The sequence below is a fragment of the Ischnura elegans genome, chromosome 3 (genome assembly GCF_921293095.1).
Source record: "Ischnura elegans chromosome 3, ioIscEleg1.1, whole genome shotgun sequence".
In the NCBI taxonomy this organism is placed as follows: domain Eukaryota; kingdom Metazoa; phylum Arthropoda; class Insecta; order Odonata; family Coenagrionidae; genus Ischnura; species Ischnura elegans.
This window is the reverse complement of record NC_060248.1, coordinates 123,593,998-123,617,359: the sequence shown is the minus strand read 5'-3', so window position 1 is coordinate 123,617,359 and position 23,362 is coordinate 123,593,998. Positions and strand designations below refer to the sequence as shown.

Here is a 23,362-nt window from a genome sequence, read left to right as displayed (position 1 = left end):
GTAAGTTTTTTGTGTCCAGGACTGTTTGTAGGATGAAGGGAGGGAGCAATGATACATATGTATACAGTGAACTCTCGATTATACGAAGCAGGATTTTATGAAGTTTTCGATTATACGAAGTGATATTGCGGTCCCGGCGAAAAGCCTATGCTAAATACATGGCGCTATTCGATTATACGAAATGTTTTGATTTTACGAATCTCGGATCGGTCCCCAGGAGCGAAAGGCATTCGTTTATACGAACTATGGTGAAATATTTGTCAACAAAACTAGTTACCCCGGCGTAAATAGCTAAAACAATCAGCGCTTCCAACTGTGGTTCATCAAAAGTGTGAAATCGTAAATGATAGTGCAACTTTGGAGAGAAAGGGTTCGCCTAAAACCTTACGGTGGGAATTTAGGGGAAGTAGGAGTTCAGTAAAAATATCGCGACTGACATAATGCCCCTATTTACGTGCCTATTCGTAAACATCGCATCGACAATACTTCGTGGTTTAACATGTCAGGAAGGTCGCGCGGGGTATTTCGTACACTCCTAATTAACCCTTTGCACTGCTGTTAACGTACCTGATACGTTCGCAAGGCAGGCTGCTGTGAACGTACTTCGAAGACTACTTGACTGCTTTTTGCCGAAGCACTTCGAAGGTTCCCTAATCCGGGACCCTTTCCTCGACGAGCTCACCCTCGCTGGCCCCTCTCTTCGACCCTCCGAGGGGGCCCCTAAAGTGACCGCTCTGACTGCATTTTGAAAATCTATCAATCAATGCAATCATCAAAAAATAATTGTTTGCATCGCACTCCTGCCAATCAGGCTTTCAAGTACGACTCTGAACCTTGTTTCTGCGATGAGAAATAACGATTTTGTTAAATTTGCTAAAATGGCCAAGTTAATAAAATTGTTGTTTTTCATCGCAGAAACACGGTTCAAAGACGTACTTTATTTCCTCCACTACAATCGAAAATTGCTGGAAATCGGCCGGATTCCCTTTGATAGCGCATCAAGAGGATGTTCTCGAGGTTGGTAACAACTAGCCTACTAGTAATTCTACTGCTATAATATCACGGCTACGGTTGATTCATTGCGTTATACCTTCAGGAAGTTGCAGCGGATAAAATCGCGGAGGATATTAGGGGCTTAAAAGATGTTTTTGAAAAATTCTTGGAAAAAGCAGGAAGAGCACTGCGTGCAACATCAAACGATTATATTGCCCTTGACGATGATCTCCGGGCTTGCGACAATGGAACGCTGGTACCTGCGTCGGAAGAAGCAGCGGCCAGGACTAGTCAAAATAGCAGTGATGACGAAGATGAAAGGGAGGTAATTTCAGCAAATAAAAAAGAAGTACACGCTGCTCTCCAAACATTAAGATATCTTGATCTGGCTAACGAGTTAGGTCCCCAATTTCAATCCCATTTATGCAAGTGAGAAACCATGGTGGAAGCGGCGATGGAGAAGGGCAAAAAGAAAAAAAATAACAGATTTTTAGTAATATCTTTTCGTGTATATAATAGCCTTCCGGAATAAACAACTTAAATATATTAAGTATTGGGCTCTATTAACCACAAACTTATTTTTCAGGCTACTCGTAATGAAGACGCACTTCTAACTCTTACCATGAACTTTCTTCTCACGCATCTCCCCGTTCTCCCTTGCTGAGAGATCTTTCTTTCCATAGTCTTTGTTTACTTCCTCCCGCGGCCTTCTGCTGATCTTGCTGACACCCACCTTAGGCATCCCAAACCCCTCCTTCCCCAGCATTTCCCATTCACTCCCTCCCTAAGGTGACGGAGCTTGAGTGCGCCGCAAAAAATATGGCCCCCAAAAGTAGACTGAGGCAGAGCTGAAGGCCATTTCCCCACCCTTCTTTGTCCTGCCCCCTTCACCACTCGTTATGCTGACCACACTTCTTCCCTCAGGCAATCCCCATCCCACTCTTATTCACCCCACCCACTGGGAACGTTCCCCGATTGTGGAGAAGGGCATGGTTCATCTTTACCTGCAACGGGGGTTAGTTATTAACTGGAGAGAGGCTGAAGAAGTATCTTCCACAATCGGGCAAATGGTGCCGCGCTAATAATTGTCTCTCTTCTTCTCAGCTGACTTTTCAATTGAAATTATTTTCTTTGCTCTTTCCACACTATATTTATTTACGATTATGGCGCGGCTATTTTTAGTGCTAAAGCTAAGAAAATCTTTTCTCTATGTCAATGATCCTTTGGATAACTTTCAATACGGCGGAGAAAGGAATACGAAAACTAAATGAGGTGAAGGTACAGGTTTTTGCGTGTCATTTTTGGGAATTCACGCAAGTGAACCAATACTTCACACACATTGAGAAATGATGAAACGTCTCTTGTAGGAAAACAATCAATACGGATAAATACGTTTCTCTCTTTATTTCTCCGATAATGGAAGATGTTTCTCCTGTCGTTTTCCGATTGGAACCTTGCTCCTGTCGGCATAAAAGAAGAGAGAAATACTACATGAACATATCACTTCACACCCGGTATGAAGAATATGGTCCTGATGAAGAATAAAGTCTTTCGTAGCAACGTCTGCAAAGATGATGGAGCACAGTATCCGGATGGAGAACTCATACAGAATGTACTTCAAATATTCGCCAGAAGATATCCTACGTAATTTATGATCGTAACTAAATCTCAATGAAAATAACTATGTAATTGAAAAGATAGCACATTCAGCTGAAAATACGGAGTAACTCGAAATATTAACTTACGAAGGTTATTTTGGAAATGGGTTAAGGGTCTGGCGAATATTTGAAGTACATTCTGTATGAGTTCTCCATCCGGATACTGTGCTCCATCATCTTTGCAGACGTTGCTACGAAAGACTTTATTCTTCATCAGGACCATATTCTTCATACCGGGTGTGAAGTGTTATGTTCATATAGTATGGTTAAGGCCCTCGTTTTTCTTTTTTTTTTTCGTCACTGAGCGATAGAGGGCGACATAAATGGCGGTTAGGCCGGCTGCCGCTAAAATTCCGTGGGTGCTGGAAACAAATATCTATCTTGGGCGTACTTAATAGTTGTTATTCGCTCCTAACCACAATTTTATAACATTAAATTCTTATAATAAACTTTGCAATTCATTATTTGATTACGTTTTCTAAATTGTCGGGCATTTCTTAAGCGATCGTTGATGTTGAAGTATGAACAAGAAACGGTAATTTTAGGGTGTTATAATTATTTAACGATCTTTCATAGCATAAATCGATAACAAAAAGCCTTTTCTATGAATAATACCGAGAATAACCACCGAAAACATTTAAATAAGACCATTAAAGACAAAAAACGGCGGAAGAAACAAAAGTGAACATTTTTTCGTGACTTATGAAAAAGGTTTGAAATTACGAAACTCGATTTTACGAAGTGCCAATTTTCCGGTCCCACTGACTTCGTAAAATCAAGAGTTTACTGTATTTTGTTTTTGGGGAGCACAGCATTTCTCCTGCTTTTTCCCTGACATTTCTTCTATGCTGCTTGGGTTAGGGCCTGCCCATGTGGCATCACCTTTTCCCGTAAGGTCACCAAAGTTGAGAATATGGTTTCTCGCATTACATTTGGGTGGGTTACCTTTCATTCCTTTAGGAGAATCCAACTACATAATTACGAAAGAGCCAATGCCATTTTCTTGAAAATGATACCAATCTAATGTTACTTCATGAAATGATTCACCTGGCAATAAATTCACTCCTAATCATGATACACCCACGCTTTGCTTAGCGAAATTTCGTTATAGCACAAATTCCTTCATCTGGGAAGCATCCCAATGCTGCTTAGCCTAATCAAATAACCTCAACACTATCTTGATAAACGTGAACTTGTCACAAGTACAGATGAAATTACTCATTATTGAATGAAATAAAATAACTTTGTTTTATTCCACACTTTATTTTAGATAGCACGACCCGGGTTTCAACATCTAGTGTTATCAGCAGGATGGTAACACTAGGTGTTGAAACCCAGGTTGTGCTATTTAAAATAAAGTGTGGAATAAAACAAAGTTATTTTATTTCATTCAATAATGAAGCAATTCCATTAAATAACGCCTGAGACCGTGTCTTATATTAGAAATTACTCTCATTTAATGGATACTAATAGTATTTCATGCCTCAAGTCTTCTTTGTTTTTATATTAGTTGAAATCCATTGCTGTGAAGTAGCCAAAAACAGTACTTGTCATACCGTCTGGATACCCAACCTACCGAAGTAATCTATCTTGTCTCCTTTACTGGATGGCATTGGTTAATTAAGATCATTTACCCTTTCAAGATGTTGGAGTTCTGTCCTTAGCATGACTGCTGGACTGAGCCCCAAGAGACTCTTCCGTCCCCTCTGTTCGGAGCATTTTTGTAGGACATTTGTTGAGAAGGGTCTCGTGGATAATCACACTCTCTCAGCACCAACCTTTTTTGACCCTTTTTAGCGGAGACTCCGCATTATCTCAGACTCTGAGGGTAGTTGGGCTCCCTCCTTTGGGGGTTTATAACCCTATCAGCAGCATTGGTTTGCGGTCAATCATACTCAGTTTATATGAATTAGCTGTATGGATAATTGTTCATTGCACATAAATTGCAGACTTCGAATAGAATTCCTCGTTTTATTCTGAGAATTGTCAAATTTTGAACGAAGCTCAACCGTCAATATTAACGCATTTAATGCAGCAACAATTTCCATGTTGATGTTTGTACTGACATTGAGGTATATAACATAATATTTATCGTGGAATTTCGTTGAATAATTCTAAATGCTGCTCAAAAGACAAAGAATTCAATTCTTAGTTTATATTTTTTGAGAAAGGAACAATCATTCAGTTCCCCATCAACTAGTTTTTAATGTTGGCGAGATGGGATTGTCGTGGAAGAGAGTGCCATCTTCTTCATACATTATCAGGGAAGAAAAACGTGAAAGAAGCTCCTGTCTTTGGTTAAGTGCTGTCATCAACACTCGCAAAAATGCTTTGCGTGTTTACATAGATGCATAAATATGGACGAATTTCATTTTTACTGTAATGTGATGTATTTTTTTTGGTGTTTTCCTTCTTTGCCAATGGTGAAAATTTGCCAACTGCCGGCAATGCATTACCAGCCCTGAGATAGCATGCAAGTTTTCCCTAGATGTAAGCCCACCTGCACGAAAGGAGGGAATTTCAGAAGCATGTACAAAATTTTTGAACAAGAAAAAAAGTCTAAGAATGCATGCTTACTATCTTTACAAAATTTAGACTATGAATGTTTTCATAAAGAAGGTTTCCCAAGGCTATTAATTCGAATGTAAACGGTTAATAGGAAATTTGATACTCAATACCTATGCTACCGGGAACACATCCCTATCTTCTCAATGTTAATATTGTCTCTAATAACACAAATTTAATTAGTGCAAAGAACCAATGAAACGCATAACTTGATCTAAACGAGGCATGAGTGTAATGCATATGAATGGTGAGCTGAATGTGTGAGTTCAAAGTAATTATAATGGACAAACGCTTATTCAATTGTTTGTATTTATGATTGAAAGTTTGTCGATTCAAAGCATGGAATTCCAAATTGCTATGATGTATGCATGGTTCCTCATATCCTCTCCTTTCTCATCGTACTTTCATTTTTTGTTGTTTTCAGGCACCTTCTCTCCGCTGATTCTAAGGAAGAACGACAAAGTTGGTGCATGCAGATTAACAAAGCAATCAGATCTCTTCGTGCGTGGGGTCCAAGAGTTTAGTTTCATGCATCTGTAAATTATATCAATGCAGAGATTTTTATATTTATCTATACACTAAACACTAATTTTCCATGCTTGCTCCATACAAGTCAATATCAATTTGTTGTTTGTGCAACTTTTTATACATTTATACCCTATTTCACTAAAACAATATTTTTTTTGTATCTAGATTATTTAGAATCTAACCAATTGTCTCTCTATTGCTCTTTTATTTTAATTTTTTAAAAATTAATATACATGCAAAAGCAAAGAATACTAAAGACGTATTCCACATTTGATTTTTACAGTGGCATTATTAGTGAAAATATATCTCTTGCTTGTGTTAACCACCTTCCTTTGTCTCTCTATATCTGTCGATTCTCTATGGCATCCTTCAGAGTGTGCTCTCTTTCTCAGTACAGTCTCTCTCTTCAGTACAGCTCTCTGTTTACCATTAACTGTCTGCAATAAACATATATATTTAAATTGTGTGAAGCTATGATCTATATGAAATGTATTTTTATGTGCTTTATATTGGTGTTTTGTATAAATTTTATTTTTATTATTAAATTTTTATGGCGTATTGTATACAGACTTGTTTACCTGCTTAGCAACAAATTTTACCAGGTACAAAAGAGTGTGTGCCTATCGTCAGTTGGTAATATCTGAAGATTGGTCTCAGATGATAGTTTCTCTTTTACCTAATTCATGATTATGTAATTACTTATAATTTGTTGAGGAAGTTAATGTTTTGGCTATTTTTCGATACTGTGCGTCAGGTTTGTAAGTCATTCTTTGGTTTTCTCCTCATAATTTAAGCCTGAGTCATACAATCATTTTTTTCTATTCCTTTGAGTGACAGCTCCTGCAATAGCTGTTGAGGGACCATTAAAGTGATCACTCAATCCATAATTTTTTGAATCACACGGTCATTCTGCCGTCCCCTTTTAAATCATCTTTACCATAGTGCTTGCTGTTTACAACTATCATTCCATTAAAATAGAAATGTGGCATTACAATAGCTGTTGTTTTCTGATTGGCTAAAAAACTGCCAGTAGTGGCTTAGCCAGGACTTTAGTTTGGGAGGGGGGGATCCAAAAGCAGAAAGAAAATTTTTTGAGAAACAGGATAATAAGTAGAGGGTTTTAAACTAATTTCAACCAGTCCATCCATACCTTCCGTCTCCTCTGTATCTCATCTAAAATCTGCCTCTCCTCACTCCAGCACTTCGCCATTCCTTTTCCTCTCCATCTACTTCACCTCCATTCTAAAGGGAAGACATAGTTGGTAGGGTTTCCCACTTCCATCCCTATAGTTTTTTTTTAATGTACTAAGATATAATATAGGTATAATAACTCATCAATCAAGGAAAAGCAAATTTTTTTTCTAAATAAAAATATGAACACAAAAATGATTGCATTGAACAATATTTGTCATCGTCATCACTAAAAATTCAATGAGTTTGAAAGTATAAATCCCTTTTATAGTTTTATATTCTTTTCCAAGATTTTACATGTTTCGTTATGAAGCACTACCCTCATGTACGGAATGGGATAATTTAACATCGTGTTTATATCCATAGAAGATGAGAACTCTAAGAATGAGCTTATACGTGTATATCGAGGATAGGCTGCAGTAGATTCTCATAAGAGGGTCATTAGAGCTAGTAAAAAAAGAGGGGCAGTTAGATCTGGGCTCTCACCCTCAAGGGGACCCCGAAAACGTTTATATCGATCTGGAAGATGGTGTGAAGACAACGGAGTCCCAGGCCTGTGATTGTTTCAGGGTGCCAGCCTCCACTTCATATGTTAAGCTATGGCTATGCGTGCAGGTAAGGCCTCTACACTGATATCCTATGCCCCACCCATGGCCCTGGCCCCACCTGTGTATCACTCGGTCACTATCAAGTTTCAATTGAAAGTCAAAAAGCTAAATGGCCACAATCAATTGACTAACTATTACAAAATGTTTTTCATGTTGTTTCTTTTCATTTTTTCTGATTATATTCCGCAGCCTAGACTTTTTTAATTCAAAATGGCTCTCATTTTCAATATAAACGAACGAAATTATTATTGGAATTGCCTTCGTGAATTCTAATCTTGTCTATAAAATGTATGCGGTTCCGATAGTTGTATTTGGCGCGGCTCTTGAATGAAGCAAGATCGACCGATGCAAATGACCGAATCTTTTCCCAAAATTCAATTCGCGTTGCGGGAGTATTTTGTTATTTTTTCCTTCTCCTCCTCCTCCTCCTACCACTCCTCCACACCCACTCATCCCATTGCAGCCGTGGTGTCTGTTGTCTCTCACGCGGTCGAGCCACTGACTCAGAAATCGTAATTATCATACCCGTCTTCCATTGCTCTAGGCAGCCAAAGGCATTTTGTGCGGCGGTTAGTGTGTTTGCGTCAAGTGTTGCTAGGTGATTACGGGCGGGTGATATCACTGAAGTTGGGCCTTAATCAAAATCTCTGAGCGATTTATTCCCCACGATCACGAGTGTCTATTAGTTCGTCAATATGTCAGCTACCAAAGCCGAAAACCGGGACTCCTACATACATCCTGATGGCCCAAAAAAGGTATTTATTATTATAAGAGACAAAGTCACGTGAATCGATTGTGGTCGCTACCTTAAATTTTGCCGTTATTGCCTGCTGATAGTGTTCATTTTGGATGCATCTCTGTGAAGTCATATTCCTCTAATCGTGACATTTATGGTGATTCATTCATCGGGAATTCCCGTTTGCATAAAAAATTTGGCAGGGCATGCTAATTTACTTCATATGTTTATGTTTTCATATGTTTTCGACTTTTAGTTGCTGGTAGTTTTTGACTATTCGTCCGCATTATTACCCGTGGGGTCTCTCATATATGTTGGGCGAAGTAGAACGGGGTCGAAAGCACTATCCTGTTATTCGTCTTCTGGGCAATTTAAATCTAGGCCAGGCCTCATATGGCGTGAGACTGAATCACTTGGACATAAGCGAGTACTTGGGAGTGTTGTAATTCCAATTTTTCCCATTTAATTGTTTTAGATGATTGTTCTTCGTCTTCAAATTGGCAATTATCGGCTTTCCGTTGGTTCCGCTTCTTTCTGTCATTATCGGGGAGGCGTATCCTAATGATGTGCTCCAAATTATGAGTGACAATTATCTGAATTGATCAGTTTAATCTGTAGAAACTTCGAGGTGCCGCGAGGTATTCAGTTCAGATATTAATCGTTGTTTCTTGAATGCATCTTACTTTCGTTTCTTCCAAACTCTTTCGGCCAGGTAACCTACCATGTCCTTCTGACGTACTCCGCGCGTAGAACATTGACTTTGAGTTCTATGGCCTTGGCATAAGCCGCTGGTGGCACCCGTGGTTTACTTTTCTGCCAATCCATATAAGGAAGTAAAGAGATGGCGTTCTCACACTGCGGGGAATTTGTTTGAGCCGTCAAGGAATAATTCTGACCTCTGCATGAATTAGTTATAATTTTAATATATTGCCCCGTTGGAAAGTAAGCCCGTAAAAGGCTTGAATGTCAAGATATATTCTTTCGTTGTGTACGTGGGTTCGTTTTGTTAACTTTCACGAAGGAAATAGAAGCAGCCCAGTGAGGAAACTATGAAAGCCGTTAACACATTTTAATTCCTATGATAAAAGTTTCTCTTAAGAATATTTGCAAAATACTCTCGAAAGAACTATTGGTTTCCTGCGAATCATTTGTACATATTAGTGAACACTTTATGTTTTAAAATGATATTCTACTACACTTCTTTTGTACCCTGGTTATTGTAGTCATTGGAAGGATAATCATTGAACTGAAATTGGGCAAATGAATCCTCCAACATGGACACTTACATTGCAACATTACCACATGTGAATGAATGTCACAAGTGCTTCAACAAAAAGGCTGGTTTGGATTGGAGGGAGTAGAGCATACTCAGGACTAGCAATGAGCCGTAATTGAATTTCACCCATTTAGGGCAGGGCGGCCTTTAAGATGCTCTCCCTGAACCATCTTGCTCTGCTAGGATTTTTTATGGGGTTTATGAAGTGTCCCCCTAGTTTTGAACCCAGAACTCTTTAAGTCAGTGGTGAAACACTGCCCACGATGCCATCAAGATCCAAAGTAGTCTGCCACTTCAATAGAAGTATATTGTAGCTCAGCAGTTATGTGAATGTTGTCAGGGGCGGGTCACGGTTGTTGTTTGAGGGGGATTTCATTACTTTCCACGACACCTTGGGTGGTATGCAATGCCTCTCAGCCTCTCAATGGGACAGCTTAAAGACATGTGGCCTTCAGATATTCTCCAATTATCTTTAAACATCGTTTGTTAGCTAGTGAAATAAAAACTTGCATTGGAAAGCCACCATAATGATTACCATAATTCCTATTTTTCCATAAGTTACGATGCATGACTTCACTACAATTTCATTCTATTTTTTTAAGTGTGTATTCAAGCTACAGAAGTGCTGCAAAATTAAAGGGTTGTATTAGTGTCCTTCTGAAATGGCATACCCATGAAAGAGCAGAGACACTGGGCTCTACCATTAATAAATTTCCTCGTATATGTCTGTATAGTGTATTAAAAAATTGCTTGGTCAATTCAGTACTGGGATTCTTATTAGGTTGTAGTAGTGGGAGTGCCAAACAAGTATAGTGAAGATATCACTGAATTCTATGAGCAGTGCATTCTCTTCTTCTCTCCTTGCCTTTCATTACTGTTGCATTGTTAACATCTCTACATTGTCCTGTTCATCTATCGTGCTGCTTCTGAATTGCACTTCTCCTATCTTCTTTTTTCTAGTTTTTCATTCTTCTCATTAAATTCTCTGATGACCAATCATTACCATTATTTTTGTGTAATTACCCTTCTTAATTAATGTTATTCGTCAGTAATTGCGATCATCTTGTGTGTGGCATTTACCGTATTTCTCCGAATATATTCCCCCCCTTAATTTTGTGGCTTCAGTTTTGGGAAAAAATTTAAAAATGCTTAGGAATATAGTCCCCCCCCCCCCCTTTACTTTAACCGCAGGCATTTTTGGAAAAAAAGGGACTATAATCAGACACGTACAGTATTTTTATCTTTGCATGTACATGGGTTTAGCATCAAAATACAAAATAGATGATAGGCTTTTATTGTAATTGATATTCATACATTTTTGATGCATCCACTTTTGTTCCTTGTTATGCAAGTATACTTTAGGTCTCGATTTAAATTTGTTGGAGCTTTCTAGGTTTTGTTTAGAAAAGATTGTTGATTCATTTCTATTATTCTTAGGTGTCAATGGCTACAAATGTGGACCGAGAAGCTATAAGGTCTGCTTATGAAGATGTACGTTCTGATACGACTGAGACAGACTGGTAGGTAGTGTAAAAAGTGGTGGTTAATATTCTAAGGGAGCAGTAATTTGCTCTTAGAGTTGTAAATCTTGATTTCCTACTTATTCTGACCAAATAAAGTCATCTTTGATAAATGAAATTAAACTTTTTGTAAGGATGAATTTTTTATAACTGTATTTCTCTTGTATATACCTTAATGACGTAAAAATAAAAAAATTAGCAAGACAATTGGTTAATTTAAATAAATTCTGATGTCTCTCCAGCAACACCAAGAAAAATATAAATTTTAAAAGGCATAGAAATATTCCTCCATTATTGCTATACCAATGGTTGTTAGCTATGACCAGATCATAGCAAACAAGGTCAAAGCAGTAGCTGCTACTCGTGTGGTCGTAGTGTTTTGGTTGATGGTGGATTTTTGATTAATGGATTCTGTATCTCTACAGGGCTGTGTTCAAGTTTGAAGGGAACCGCATTGTGGTGTCTGCTGTAGGCACCAACTTTGATGACTTCAGATCCCAGTTTGGTGAAGGAGATCGGGCTTTTGGATACGTCAGAATCCAGGTTAGTCATCACGTCTCTCGCATGTCAGAGAGTTTAGAATGTGATGGTAATGAAGGATTTTTTTTCATTATTCATATGATAATTCTAATTAGTATGGGTTTTGTATGACATAAGTGAACGAATGTGTAATAATGAGAATATACCAATGCTGCCATAAGGTTGGACGTGAAAGTAGAGCACTTATGAAAAAATCACATGAAAAGTTTCCTCTAATTTTCAACTGCAAGTTTGATGGTAATCACTGCATGAAACCAGTAAGTTTGTACGCAGTCACGAGCCTGGATGCAGAGTTAAAAAAATACACCTAAGGATCACATTTACTTTGAAAAGAGTATTTGACTGAGCCGGGATTCGAGCCCAGATCTTCCAATTGCCGGTCAGGCGTGTTGGCCATTTACACCACCAAGCCATTTCCTCAGAGCAAAATTTGGGATCAACACCTTGTTTGGTAAAACCCTTCCTGAAAAAAAGTCACACATGCGAAATATGATGGCAAATCATTTTCTTGGATATCCTATTTTGCGGATCATTACAATGTCACTGGTAACAACTATTTAAACAATAATGAGACCGAACATGATGCATTTGTGACAATATTTAAGTTTTTTAAAGCTCTTATTGATTGACACAAAGCTTTCTAGTTACAATGAGGCTTGACCAATGTTCAAAATTGTCAAAAGAGCGCTACATATTTTCAAAGAAACAAGCGTAGTATGAATATGCTCGAATAAGATGAGATGGATCTCTGCATTTCTTCAGGGTTTTCTTCCGTGTCAGCTTGTTTGTTGACAACAGTTTGTTGTGTTCGACCTGAAGACGCTGGCAGGATAGCCAGCGAAACTGTTGTCTACAAACAAGCTGACACGGAAGAAAACCCCGAAGAAATGCAGAGATCAAACCATCGCCGTGGAAACCTACGTTCTAACAAGAAGAAATGGACTTAAAGCACATAGCATAAATCACAAAGCTCACCTGGCTTTGCCTTGAAAGTAATGACATCACAAAAGTGCAAGATCATTTTTCGCTTGACTCCCTCGTCTGTGGTCTTTTGCTTGGGAGACAGAGAGCACACTCCATCTCCTCCACCTTACCTTTATATGGTTCTCCTGCCCACACCTTCCTCTCGCTGAGCCTTCATCTTGTTCTGTTATAGTTCCCCCAACTCTCCACCATGACGTCCATGGTGTTATAAACATCATTCAGTGTGTTGTAGAATGCATGATTGCAACTTAACTTAATTATATTGATAAAAAATGTCTTCCATGGCGTGGAAATATTTTTATTTGGATGAGGATAACTCTGTGTATGCCATGTGTGTGCACTGTGGCACGAAACTATCACGATGAAATACAAAATCCACTGCACCACTACTGAAGCATCTGTGAGTGAAACATTAGTTAGTATGGGATGGAAAAAAAAACAAATTTGGGGAAAGGTTTACGAGGAAAATTTGAATTTGGTCAAAAAATTTTCTCCAAAGATTTAAGTCTACTTTCATGTCCGAACGCAAGTATGACGACTGATAATCCTAATGTTGATGAGTATCTACCAAGCCTAATGTCTTTGATATCAGCAATATCATCCGTGTGAACCTCAGCGGTTAAAAGGCTAAAGAAGTTTTCACATGTGCCACCGACTTGGAACTCGATGGTAGCCTCTTCCTCGTGGTGAGTTCTGGGTATTTTCTTCACGAAACTAGCAGAGAGCTACTTAGTGAAATGCTTGGTGTTCAGGTTCTGTTCTTTCTCAGCCTTGGCTGAATTTCTTGTTGAAAATAGCTCCACAGGTACATCATTCGTCATTATGATTGATGTTAATTTAAAATAATGTACCTTATTATTACTTTTTGTGGGATTATTTACTACCATATGATGTCTTATTTACTAAAAAATTAAATTCAATGGAATTACCGTATTTCCCGGCCTATAAGACGCACCGGCGCATAAGACGCACCTGGATTTTTCAGGTTAAAATTTACGAAAAAAACTAAAATACTTGGATAATACAAAAAAGAATTTTAATGATAACATTTTACATAAAAACGGAACTTTAATATTTAAAAATTTTTAAATTATTAATGAGCAAATATGTCAGAGTTTATTCATCATAGAACCCCAGAAATTCCTCATCACTGCTGCTAAAATCATACACGTAGATATTTTCTCGGGAGTCGTCACTTTCCTCATACAAAATGTCATCTTCACTTCCATCCAGCGCATTGCTGATTCCACACTTTTTGAAAGACTTTATGATAGTCTCAGTTTTTACTTTCTGCCAGGACTTTTTCACCCACTCACAAACGGTAGAAATTGACGGCCGTTTCATTCTTCCGGTCGGTGTGAAATCGTGAGTTGGTGCCTCAATCCACTTTATCCATTCTTCACGCATAAATCCCTTGAATGGTTTATTGATTGAAACATCCAAAGGCTGCAGTTGAGAAGTCAATCCACCAGGAATCACAGCAAGATGCGTCTTCAGTTCTGTAGCAAGGATTTTTGCAGACTCCGTTATATGGGCCTTAAACTGATCGCACACTAACAAAGACGATTTCTTCAGAAGTCCGCCTGGACGCCGGGACCACACCCTCTGCAACCACAGTTTCATACCCTCTCCATCCATCCATCCCTTAGGATGAACATGAATATAAATTCCATGTGGAATTGTACACTTAGGCAGCGTTTTTCGTTTAAAGATCAACAAAGGAGGGAGTTTTCAACCATCAGCACAACACGCAAGGACAACAGTATAGCGTGTTTTTTCGTTGCCGGAAGTCTTTATCGTAACTGTCTTTGCACCTTTAACGTCCACAGTTCTATTTGATGGCACATCAAATGTCAAGGGAACCTCATCCATATTTCCTATCTGTCCTATTTCAAAACACTTCATTTTTCTCAGGTTAAGTACGTATTTATGGAATTCGATAATTTTTCTTTCGTATTCGGGTGGCAGTTTTTGTGCTATTGTGGTTTTAGTACGCATGCACAGACCATTTCTCTTCATAAATCTTTCACACCACGACGTAGTCCCAGAAAAATCGGCAATAGACATATCTATCGCCAACTTTCTCGCTTCCATTAAAATCATTTTTGTCGAAACAGTGATCCCGTTCTTCCTGTGGTTTATTATCCAGGTCTTAACGTGCTCCTCAAGCTTTGGCCATTTCGGAGAACATGAACGCAAAGTTTTCTTACTATATTATTTGCATTCATTAAATCTACCTTCTGCTTCCGCCATTCTCGTATCATCTTCTCGGTTGGAGGTGGGCCGAAACGCCTTGCAGCTGCCCGGTTGCCGTGTTCCGAAGCATATTTCACGACTTCAAGTTTAAACGCAATACTGTACGACAATCTTCTTTCTTTAGATCCCATTAAGTTATTCCAATTTTGACTTTTTATACAGAAATTACCAAGTTTCTGCGCTTAGAAGCACATGTGCAGACTAAATAGAAAGATGCGTATTACGCCTGAACTGACTGAACACAGAGCTCATACTTTGTTACCTAAGGTTGAGTGCCGGTGGTGCCGGTAGACTCGTGAGTTTATCGTGAGAGATACAATGTATTAGCATATAGATGACATCTCCTTTAGCTCAATGTATGTAAGTTTTGCAGCAGCACCCATTGCAAGATTAAACTAAACATGCTACATTGTATGCATTTCTGATTTATCCGGGAATTTTTTTAAGGGAGTTAGACATCGACGTATTAAAAATTTATTTCTAACAACCTGCTCAAAAGAGTGCTATTATCAAAATTTTTAATGAATTGAACTATTTTCAATGCCTGATACACTAAAAAATACTTAATGGTAATTATTTATCCTGTCAAAACGGTTGCTTATTATAGGACCCGTGATATCCGTATACCATCGGCGCATAAGACGCAGGCAAATTTTACAGCACATTTAGGAGAAAAAAAAGTGCGTCTTATCGGCCGGGAAATACGGTAAATATTATTTTACCTGCAATTTAGCCCCCAAAATGGAATTTTAGAAACATAGGCAAAAATGAGTTGTGTTGTGCGGGTGGTTTATACTCTAATTTTGTTGTGAATTCATAGGCATTGTTTGAACCATAGATTTTGTCAAATAAACTTCAAATTTCATTTTTATAAACTATAAACATGTATCCACTCTTTGATATTATCCATTATCCCATATTTTCATAAAATTCGTCTTCATAGCCGTTTGATGCTGAAATCAGCCTGATTTTTCGCAAAATTGTAAGCTTTAGAGCTCGGGCGGCAGTGGTTAATATTATCCAAACTGAAAAAAATTTTGTGTGCGAGATCCTTATATCATTTCGCAACTTTCCCGCACAGGGCAGATTTGATGGCCCACCCTAATGTATAGGCCATGGCCCTTATATACTGGTTGCTAATCTCCGGCTCTGGAGTGTTGCCTCGACAAATGCTTTTACCCCTCAAACCCCTCACACACCTCCCCTCAAACACAACTCTGGGCGCAGTCGCACTGTCACTAGGGGAAATATGGAACTAACTGTGCTGTCAGCGGCGGCATATGCTTTCGACAGCACAATTAGTTCCATATTTCCCCAAGTGGCAGCACACTGTGCCCAGAGTTGTGTTTGCGGGGAAGGGTGTGAGGGGTTTGAGGGGTAAAAGCGTTTGTCGAGGCAACACTCCAGAGCCGGAATATGTCGGGAGATTAGCAACCAGACCATGGTGAAGGCCCATCTTGCATTAAACTCTGCTTCTGGGTGACAATTGCCGATGGATTACTGGTGAAAGTGTTGTCATCAGGCATCAATGAACATGGTGCGCACCCACTAAATGGAGAGTCTGGGGAAATGAAGATTTTTGTTAGGGGAATTTGAATCGGAGAGTCATTTAATAACTTTGCAGAGAATGTAAATATTCTTGAACCCTTTCTCCAATTTTGTAGTTTAATTCATGGAAATTGCCTGTTAGCCAGCCGTGTAGCTTTACTGAGTCACCCACAACCTAAGTGAAGGAGGTGTGAAAATTCTAGTGTCTGCGAGGAAAAGTGATTGGCGTTGACATGGATTTTGAGCCACATCACCTGCATTTGCTCCGGGTGCTCTTTCCACAAAAATTAACTTACAGGCAAAGATGATTGGCCCATGAGTGGGTGGAGCGGCTGGAGTGAAGTTTAGGGGTGTGGATGCAAATCAGGCTCAAGACAAATGAAATTCCCTCAGTGAAATTTGTGAAACTTTTGGGCTCATGGCTCACCTTGTTGCGACATTTCTTGTTCAAATGATCATTTGATGAGTAATCAATGTGTTTGATTTGCAATTTTTAAATTTCAGATGGGGGACGAGATGAGTAAACGAAAGAAATTTCTACTCATCACCTGGGTCGGTCCATCAGTAGGTGTTATCAACCGAGCAAAAATGAGCACCGACAAAGCAATCATCAAAGACATATTGGTGGTGAGTAGATATTTACGTGCAAGCTGTAGGAGTTGCCCCTTGATATTATGACATTCACTCACCTATTGCCAAGTCTGGGGTAAGGTCTACCCTCACCCATCCCTACCAACCTCCTGATTGATTGATGACTCATAATAACTGGTGTAAGCGTGAAAGGGGGAGGATGACAAACATATGAAAGCAACTGTAACTCTGCCCAGATACTTTTCTTGTCATGAAGATACGTCTCTTTCGGGTAATACACCGCGTGGGTCCATTGTTCTCGGACGACAGTCGAATGGACCCACGCGGTGTATCACCCGAAAGAGGCGTATCTTCATACTCATCGACCCGCGGAAGCCTGCATAAGGAACTTTTCTTGTCACTTCACTCATCTCTTTCCACCAGCATGGAAACCCAGTCAGCACTCAAATATGTAGTGTGAAAAGTGTATGTGCTTGGTGTTGCTGTCCAAGTGACACTCCCCTTCTCTTTTGCAGAACTTTGCAGTGGAGCTTCAGGTGGAGAGTGAAGCAGAGCTGGATGTGTCGCACTTCAAGGAGCAGCTGGCACGTGCTGGTGGAGCCAACTACGGCACAGGGGTACGGGACCTCTGAGGTACACCCCACAAATGTCTTCTGTGAAGAATTATATAACCTATCATGTAATATGTCCATATGCTCTGCCAACTGGTATATTTTGTTCATTTCCGTTTAGCATTTTTGAGGTACGTTTGCATTTGCACCCGAGGTGCCTTTGCATTGCATTTAAGGTATTTATTTACACCTGTGTAAGAGTGTGGATGAGAGGGAGGGTTTTTGTTTTGATGGTGTGGGCTATCGTGGGATTAGCAAGCAAAAGTGTTTGGAACTGTGCGCGTGTTTGCGTGGGTGCGTGTTTTGTGCCCTCCTGACCAGCTGCCCTCTACGCGAGGGAAGGGGCCGCACGAGTGTGGACCCCCCCCCCCACCCCTTTCCACCCCCCATCTTTATTTTCATCATATCTTCTGGTTGGTCCTACTGCTTCAGTGTATCTCCTACAAACGCATCACTGCCGTAAACCTTTTCTCAGATGGTAAATGGAGTGTGTCTTGTCATGAATTATGTACGCAATGCACCTAAATTGCACCTAGCCCTGCCATGTATGTTCGTGAATGTTGGGCCTCTATAGAGAAATTTTAATTCTCTTTCTTTAAGCTCTTAACGAGGTGCACGTATTTGTATCTTCGTAAAAATTTGGTGCTCTTTGATGTCACTCTTTTCTGAGGAAGAGAGGAAAACTTGCATTTTATCATGCTGTTAGCACTCACATTGATCTCAAATTGTTTTTGGGAAATTATTTTTTCCTTAATTAGAGGGATTTAAGGTGATCAACTGCCCAGTGAGCAATCCAGTGATTTTGTCATTTTTCCTCCTTTACACTCATGTCTCCACTTAAAGAAATTGATTTTTACATGAATTTTATTAAATCGCTTCCAGTTGAACGAAATATTTTCACTCCTTGGGCCATTGACTGCTAATGACTGGGTGCATTGGCTATATTGTACTTATATCTTATTAAGAACTACTGAAAGAAGAAATATGGGCAGTGATACAGGTTAATGTAGATATTGTGGTCCTTAAAAATTATTTTAAACTTGAATTAAATTTGTAAAAGTTATATTTGTAAATGCCTCTATGTAGTTGCTGCAATAGGGCTTTGTGCAATGATTATATATTTTACCATAATAATTTCATGTTAGAAAGAAAGAAATAAATTTTTATCAATTTTATTGTTAATCTCTTTCAGAAATGTTTTCAAGGCAAATGTTTTGATGAATTTTGCTGTTTAATTTGTGTGAATGATCAATACTCCTATCCGTTATTAGGAAAAACTACACTATTAAATATTTTTCTGGAATTTGGTTTCTATGGTGTGAATGATCGGGCAGCAATCTTGTATGCATGCAGTAATACTTAGATTATCCATCCTAATAGAAGGGAAAACCCAAATGAATAATCTATCAAGATGGATAAACCATTCATGGTCATTTTCTTAGTAATTTTTTTCTTTGGTTTCTGTCTTCTGTCTTTCATGCCCATTCGTTGGAAAACTGGTTGTTTTGAGTAGGGGAGAAAATTTGTGAATAGGGGAGGGATAGAAAGATTTTGTGCTTTCCCGGCGAATGGACTTGGTAAAGAGTTCTCGGGATCGCCACCGGGTCAGGAACTCCATATCTGCCAACGTTTCGATGTCCGACTCGGTCATCGTCCTCAGGGCTGTGAATGTCGAGTGAGAATTTGACTTGCTTATATACAGTCACTCTGGTGGTCAGGTGACTGCTGATTGGCTGTCGTCAGCGGCATGCTCTGATTGGTGGTTTTGCCTAGCCTTTTGTATAGTCTTGAGCACAGGTTTCCAGGTGCTGCTCAGAGCATATCCGGAGTCTCTATTGATGGTATTCTTAGACAGTCTAATTTCAATAGACTCTTTAATGAGTCGATCCCAAAAGCCATTGGATCGGCAGAGCATCTTGGTGTCGTCAAACTTAACAGTATTTTTGCATTCCATCCAATGCTCTGCGATGGCTGACTTTTCGGGACAGCCCTCCGCCTAGGACAGCCCGAAAAGTCAGCCATCGCAGAGCATTGGATGGAATGCAAAAATACTGTTAAGTTTGACGACACCAAGATGCTCTGCCGATCCAATGGCTTTTGGGATCGACTCATTAAAGAGTCTATTGAAATTAGACTGTCTAAGAATACCATCAATAGAGACTCCGGATATGCTCTGAGCAGCACCTGGAAACCTGTGCTCAAGACTATACAAAAGGCTAGGCAAAACCACCAATCAGAGCATGCCGCTGACGACAGCCAATCAGCAGTCACCTGACCACCAGAGTGACTGTATATAAGCAAGTCAAATTCTCACTCGACATTCACAGCCCTGAGGACGATGACCGAGTCGGACATCGAAACGTTGGCAGATATGGAGTTCCTGACCCGGTGGCGATCCCGAGAACTCTTTACCAGGGGAGGGATAGTTGGGGGTTAGGAGGACTGGGTGAAGAATTGATTGCAAGATGATCCAGTGATGGCTAATTGAATGATGGGTAACTAAGTACCTGCTGTGTGCAAAATATTTACCTTTGAGTGATGTTTAAAGCCTAAAATTTTCCGGGAACTGGAATGATTTAATGCCCTTGCTGTCTGGGAGGACAATCTTCTAAGGAACCTCTTACATTAGGAATAGATTATGTATGTATTTTAATTTACCCAAATTTAAAACTCCGTCCTCCTCAAGATGCATTTACTGTGTATTGGTTAACTTATGCATATAGTTTATCCCTTACCCTATATGTGGCATGATATGGTGCAATTGTTTTATCTATTGTTTGGATGCCTTTCAGTAGTAGAGTCTGTGTGGAAGCTGATTGACTTTGCATAATGCCCATTTTTGACCAAGATGGGTCCGCATACAGAAATGGCTGCAAATGGGCTGCGTTTGGCAGAAGCCCTCCCTCTTGTCTTTCATTCTGAACTTCTTTCGCTGCCAGTCTAGCTATTCCTAATGGCATTGGCCAGCATGCCGTTCGTTCTACTTTCTCCCTATCTCTTCTCCGAACAGATGAAAGATGGAGGTTTACTTTCCTCTTCCAGTTTCCTCCCTAGGTATACCTCTCTCTCACCCCATGGCCATTCTGCACATACATAATTGTAGTTGTGTTTGCTGCCCTAAGACCTGTTTACACCAATTAATTAATTGTCTAAAGATACATAGAACATGTATGGGGAGAGTGTATTGAGGGGTGGTGATCTTCTGAATGAACTCCGAAGGAATGGATGCATCTTTTTATTCTTCCCACCATTAGTTTGGATTGCGTGTGAGTGATTGAGGATAATGGAGTGGGTGTGCGTGTCGAGAATCTCTGCTTGGCAAATCTCTCCTTATTTTGAGCTAGACCCTCTTGCCACTGTCAAGCCTCTCGTGGGCGTGAGTATGACTTGAGTTCCCGACTACATATTTTCTTAGCTTAAATGTGCCAACCAAAATGAAAGTGATATACATACATATATATGTATTTATGCAAGTTGCTCATTTTTAAACAGCAGTTTATAGTTGTTGTACTAAAGTGTATTGCTCATTTTCAATCTAACAGTTTATATAGTGAGTTTGTACACATTTATAATCTTATGCCACAACTTCATGAGTGAAATATTAAGAAAACGCGTACATTTGTAGCTGTGTGGAAATAGGCACTGGTTTTGAAAGTGTTATTGAAAAAGGAATTCCTCCAGAGAGGGGGTGATCTTTGACGATTTGTCTATGGCTGCTTTTTGAGTAAATTTACACATTTGGATGTTACTTTTTTATGGTGTCCTTTTATTGAAATTTTTGGTACTTGTGTGTTTGTACAATGAGAATCAATATTTATTTAACCAAATTTTTGACTGTTGCATATGAGCAAAAACTTTTTATTTGGTATAAATTTTAATAAAATTATTGCTTATCTCATATACATGTGTCTTTGTTTCAATTTTTCAATCGAGTCTCATGATGAAAATTCTGTTATTCAAAGTGTAGCCTATTCAAAAATGTAGCTCAGTGGACCATTAACATAAACACGGTGTTAGGAAAATGACTGGCTCTCTAGCGCTTAGTGCACCTACACTTGCTGACGTTGACAGTGAACAAATGAAAACATAGTAAAATGCACACCAGTACGTGGACGAGTTTATTATGTTTTCATAACGTTGTGTTTATGCTAATGGTCCACTGTGCTACATTTTTGAATAGGTCTTTAGGAGAGGATATGAATTGCCGAATAAAAAATAAAGGGTGCCCTTTAAAAAGGACATCCCGATCTTCATTTCTTTGTAAATAACAAAACTACATGGAAGGTAATCATGCTGATTAATGTCCCCCTGATGACTAATGAGCGTTTACTTCACACATTTTTGAATTTGCATCTGGACAAAAAGTTACATAATTCTGTGGGTGAAGGCGGTTCAGCATCTCCTGATTGGCTGCCAGTCCCCTCGTATTCTTAAAATTACATCAAAATTAAAAATACGAGGGGACTGGCAGCCAATCAGGAGACGCTAAACCGCCCTCACCCACAGAATTATGTAGTGAAATGTATTTCCAGGCATGTCGTTTTTCAAATATTTTCCCAAATTTTAGGTAGGATCGCCACCCCAGGCCATTTTGACCTCACCATTTGGGTTCAAACCAAAATGAAAGGGCAATGTTAAGGAATTCGAAGTTGAAAAAGTCTGAATTTCATCGAGATGTCAATTCTTATGTTTTTGAAAACAAAAAAAAACGATAACACTTTTATCAACGAAAATTCAACCGTTGACCAAGTAAGGTGGGGTGCCCAATAACCATAATAGCGAACTATTCAACTAATAAATTTAAATTCATTGAAAATAACTGAACCCAAAACATTCTGTATAATGCAAAAGAAAGTTACACTGAAAAACGCTCAAATACCAAGAAATTAATGCGAACGGCACAGAAAAAATCAAGAAAAAGTACTCGGTGAATTACTCGAAGAAAATACGAAATCTTTTTGGTTGTACGCGAGAGAGCTTCAGGGAATATCCTCAACTGTAGATTCGTTATCTGACAACGATGGTAAACTTGTCACCGAAAACATAGCAAAGCTAACACGTTAAATTCCCACTTCGAAATTTTATACACTACAGATGACTCTCAATTTTATTTAGATACCCCATGTACTGAGGAATCGATGGAAGAAATCTCCATACAACGTGATGGGATAACTAAACAGCTACAATCGATAAAGAATAGTAAATATCCAAGTCCGTAGTGAGCTCACCCGAGAACAAAAGAAGAACTTCTGCTCTGAGAAGTGTCTGAATTTTCGCAAGTGTTAAGGAGCACTTTGGCTACCAGTCTTCCGGCTCTGGTACAGGCTTAAGGGTCGATTTGTCATCATGTCACACGGACAAATAATTGTGCCTCGAAAAATATGTGTGTAGATAAATCCGGGGCCATGTCTGCGCGTGACTGACCTTAAAATATTAGGCTGGGAGCCGCTGGAGACTCGGATGGAGACTTTATTCCTTTTCTATAGTCACTTCACAATTTTACTTCTTTGCAATAACACTGGCAAGCAAGGAGACGTCGCCAAAGTGATGTTCAGGATCTGGATGCGGATGTTATTTTTTGAAACTATATAGGTAAGGTAGAAAAAGTGTCACGGCTTTCTTCCACATAGGCCCGGGTTCGAGAGATATTCGCTTGTAAATACTTCTCGCAACATGACATCTCTTGAGTAATCGCCATGGTAAGGCACAATTCGGAGTTTCGTTTAAAATCCATAAATTTATATTGAATTTAAAAAA

The 23,362-nt window shown here is 39.2% G+C and overlaps 2 protein-coding genes across 2 annotated transcripts in view; both read left to right on the top strand.

Moving 5' to 3' along the window:
- LOC124156496 (anillin) overlaps positions 1-6,201 on the top strand; it is a 37,414-nt gene extending 31,213 nt beyond the window's left edge. Inside the window, exon 19 of the mRNA XM_046531068.1 lies at positions 5,641-6,201. Coding sequence (XP_046387024.1) covers positions 5,641-5,740 — 100 coding nt within the window. The 3' untranslated portion in view covers positions 5,741-6,201. The remainder of the gene's footprint in view (positions 1-5,640) is intronic.
- A 1,788-nt stretch (positions 6,202-7,989) lies between these two features.
- On the top strand, positions 7,990-18,993 carry LOC124156497 (coactosin-like protein). The gene is made up of 5 exons (XM_046531069.1): positions 7,990-8,298; positions 10,993-11,075; positions 11,501-11,618; positions 16,908-17,030; positions 17,510-18,993. The coding sequence occupies exons 1-5, from the start codon at positions 8,239-8,241 to the stop codon at positions 17,624-17,626; spliced, it is 501 nt and encodes a 166-aa protein (XP_046387025.1). The 5' UTR covers positions 7,990-8,238; the 3' UTR covers positions 17,627-18,993.
- Positions 18,994-23,362: the final 4,369 nt, after the last annotated feature.

Excerpts from the sequence above, each read along its gene's own strand:
- LOC124156497 (XM_046531069.1), top strand. The coding sequence starts at position 8,239 with ATGTCAGCTACCAAAGCCGAAAACCGGGACTCCTACATACATCCTGAT. Across the intron at positions 11,076-11,500 it reads GATACGACTGAGACAGACTG|GGCTGTGTTCAAGTTTGAAG; the intron begins GTAGGTAGTGTA and ends GTATCTCTACAG. Across the intron at positions 11,619-16,907 it reads TTGGATACGTCAGAATCCAG|ATGGGGGACGAGATGAGTAA; the intron begins GTTAGTCATCAC and ends TTTAAATTTCAG.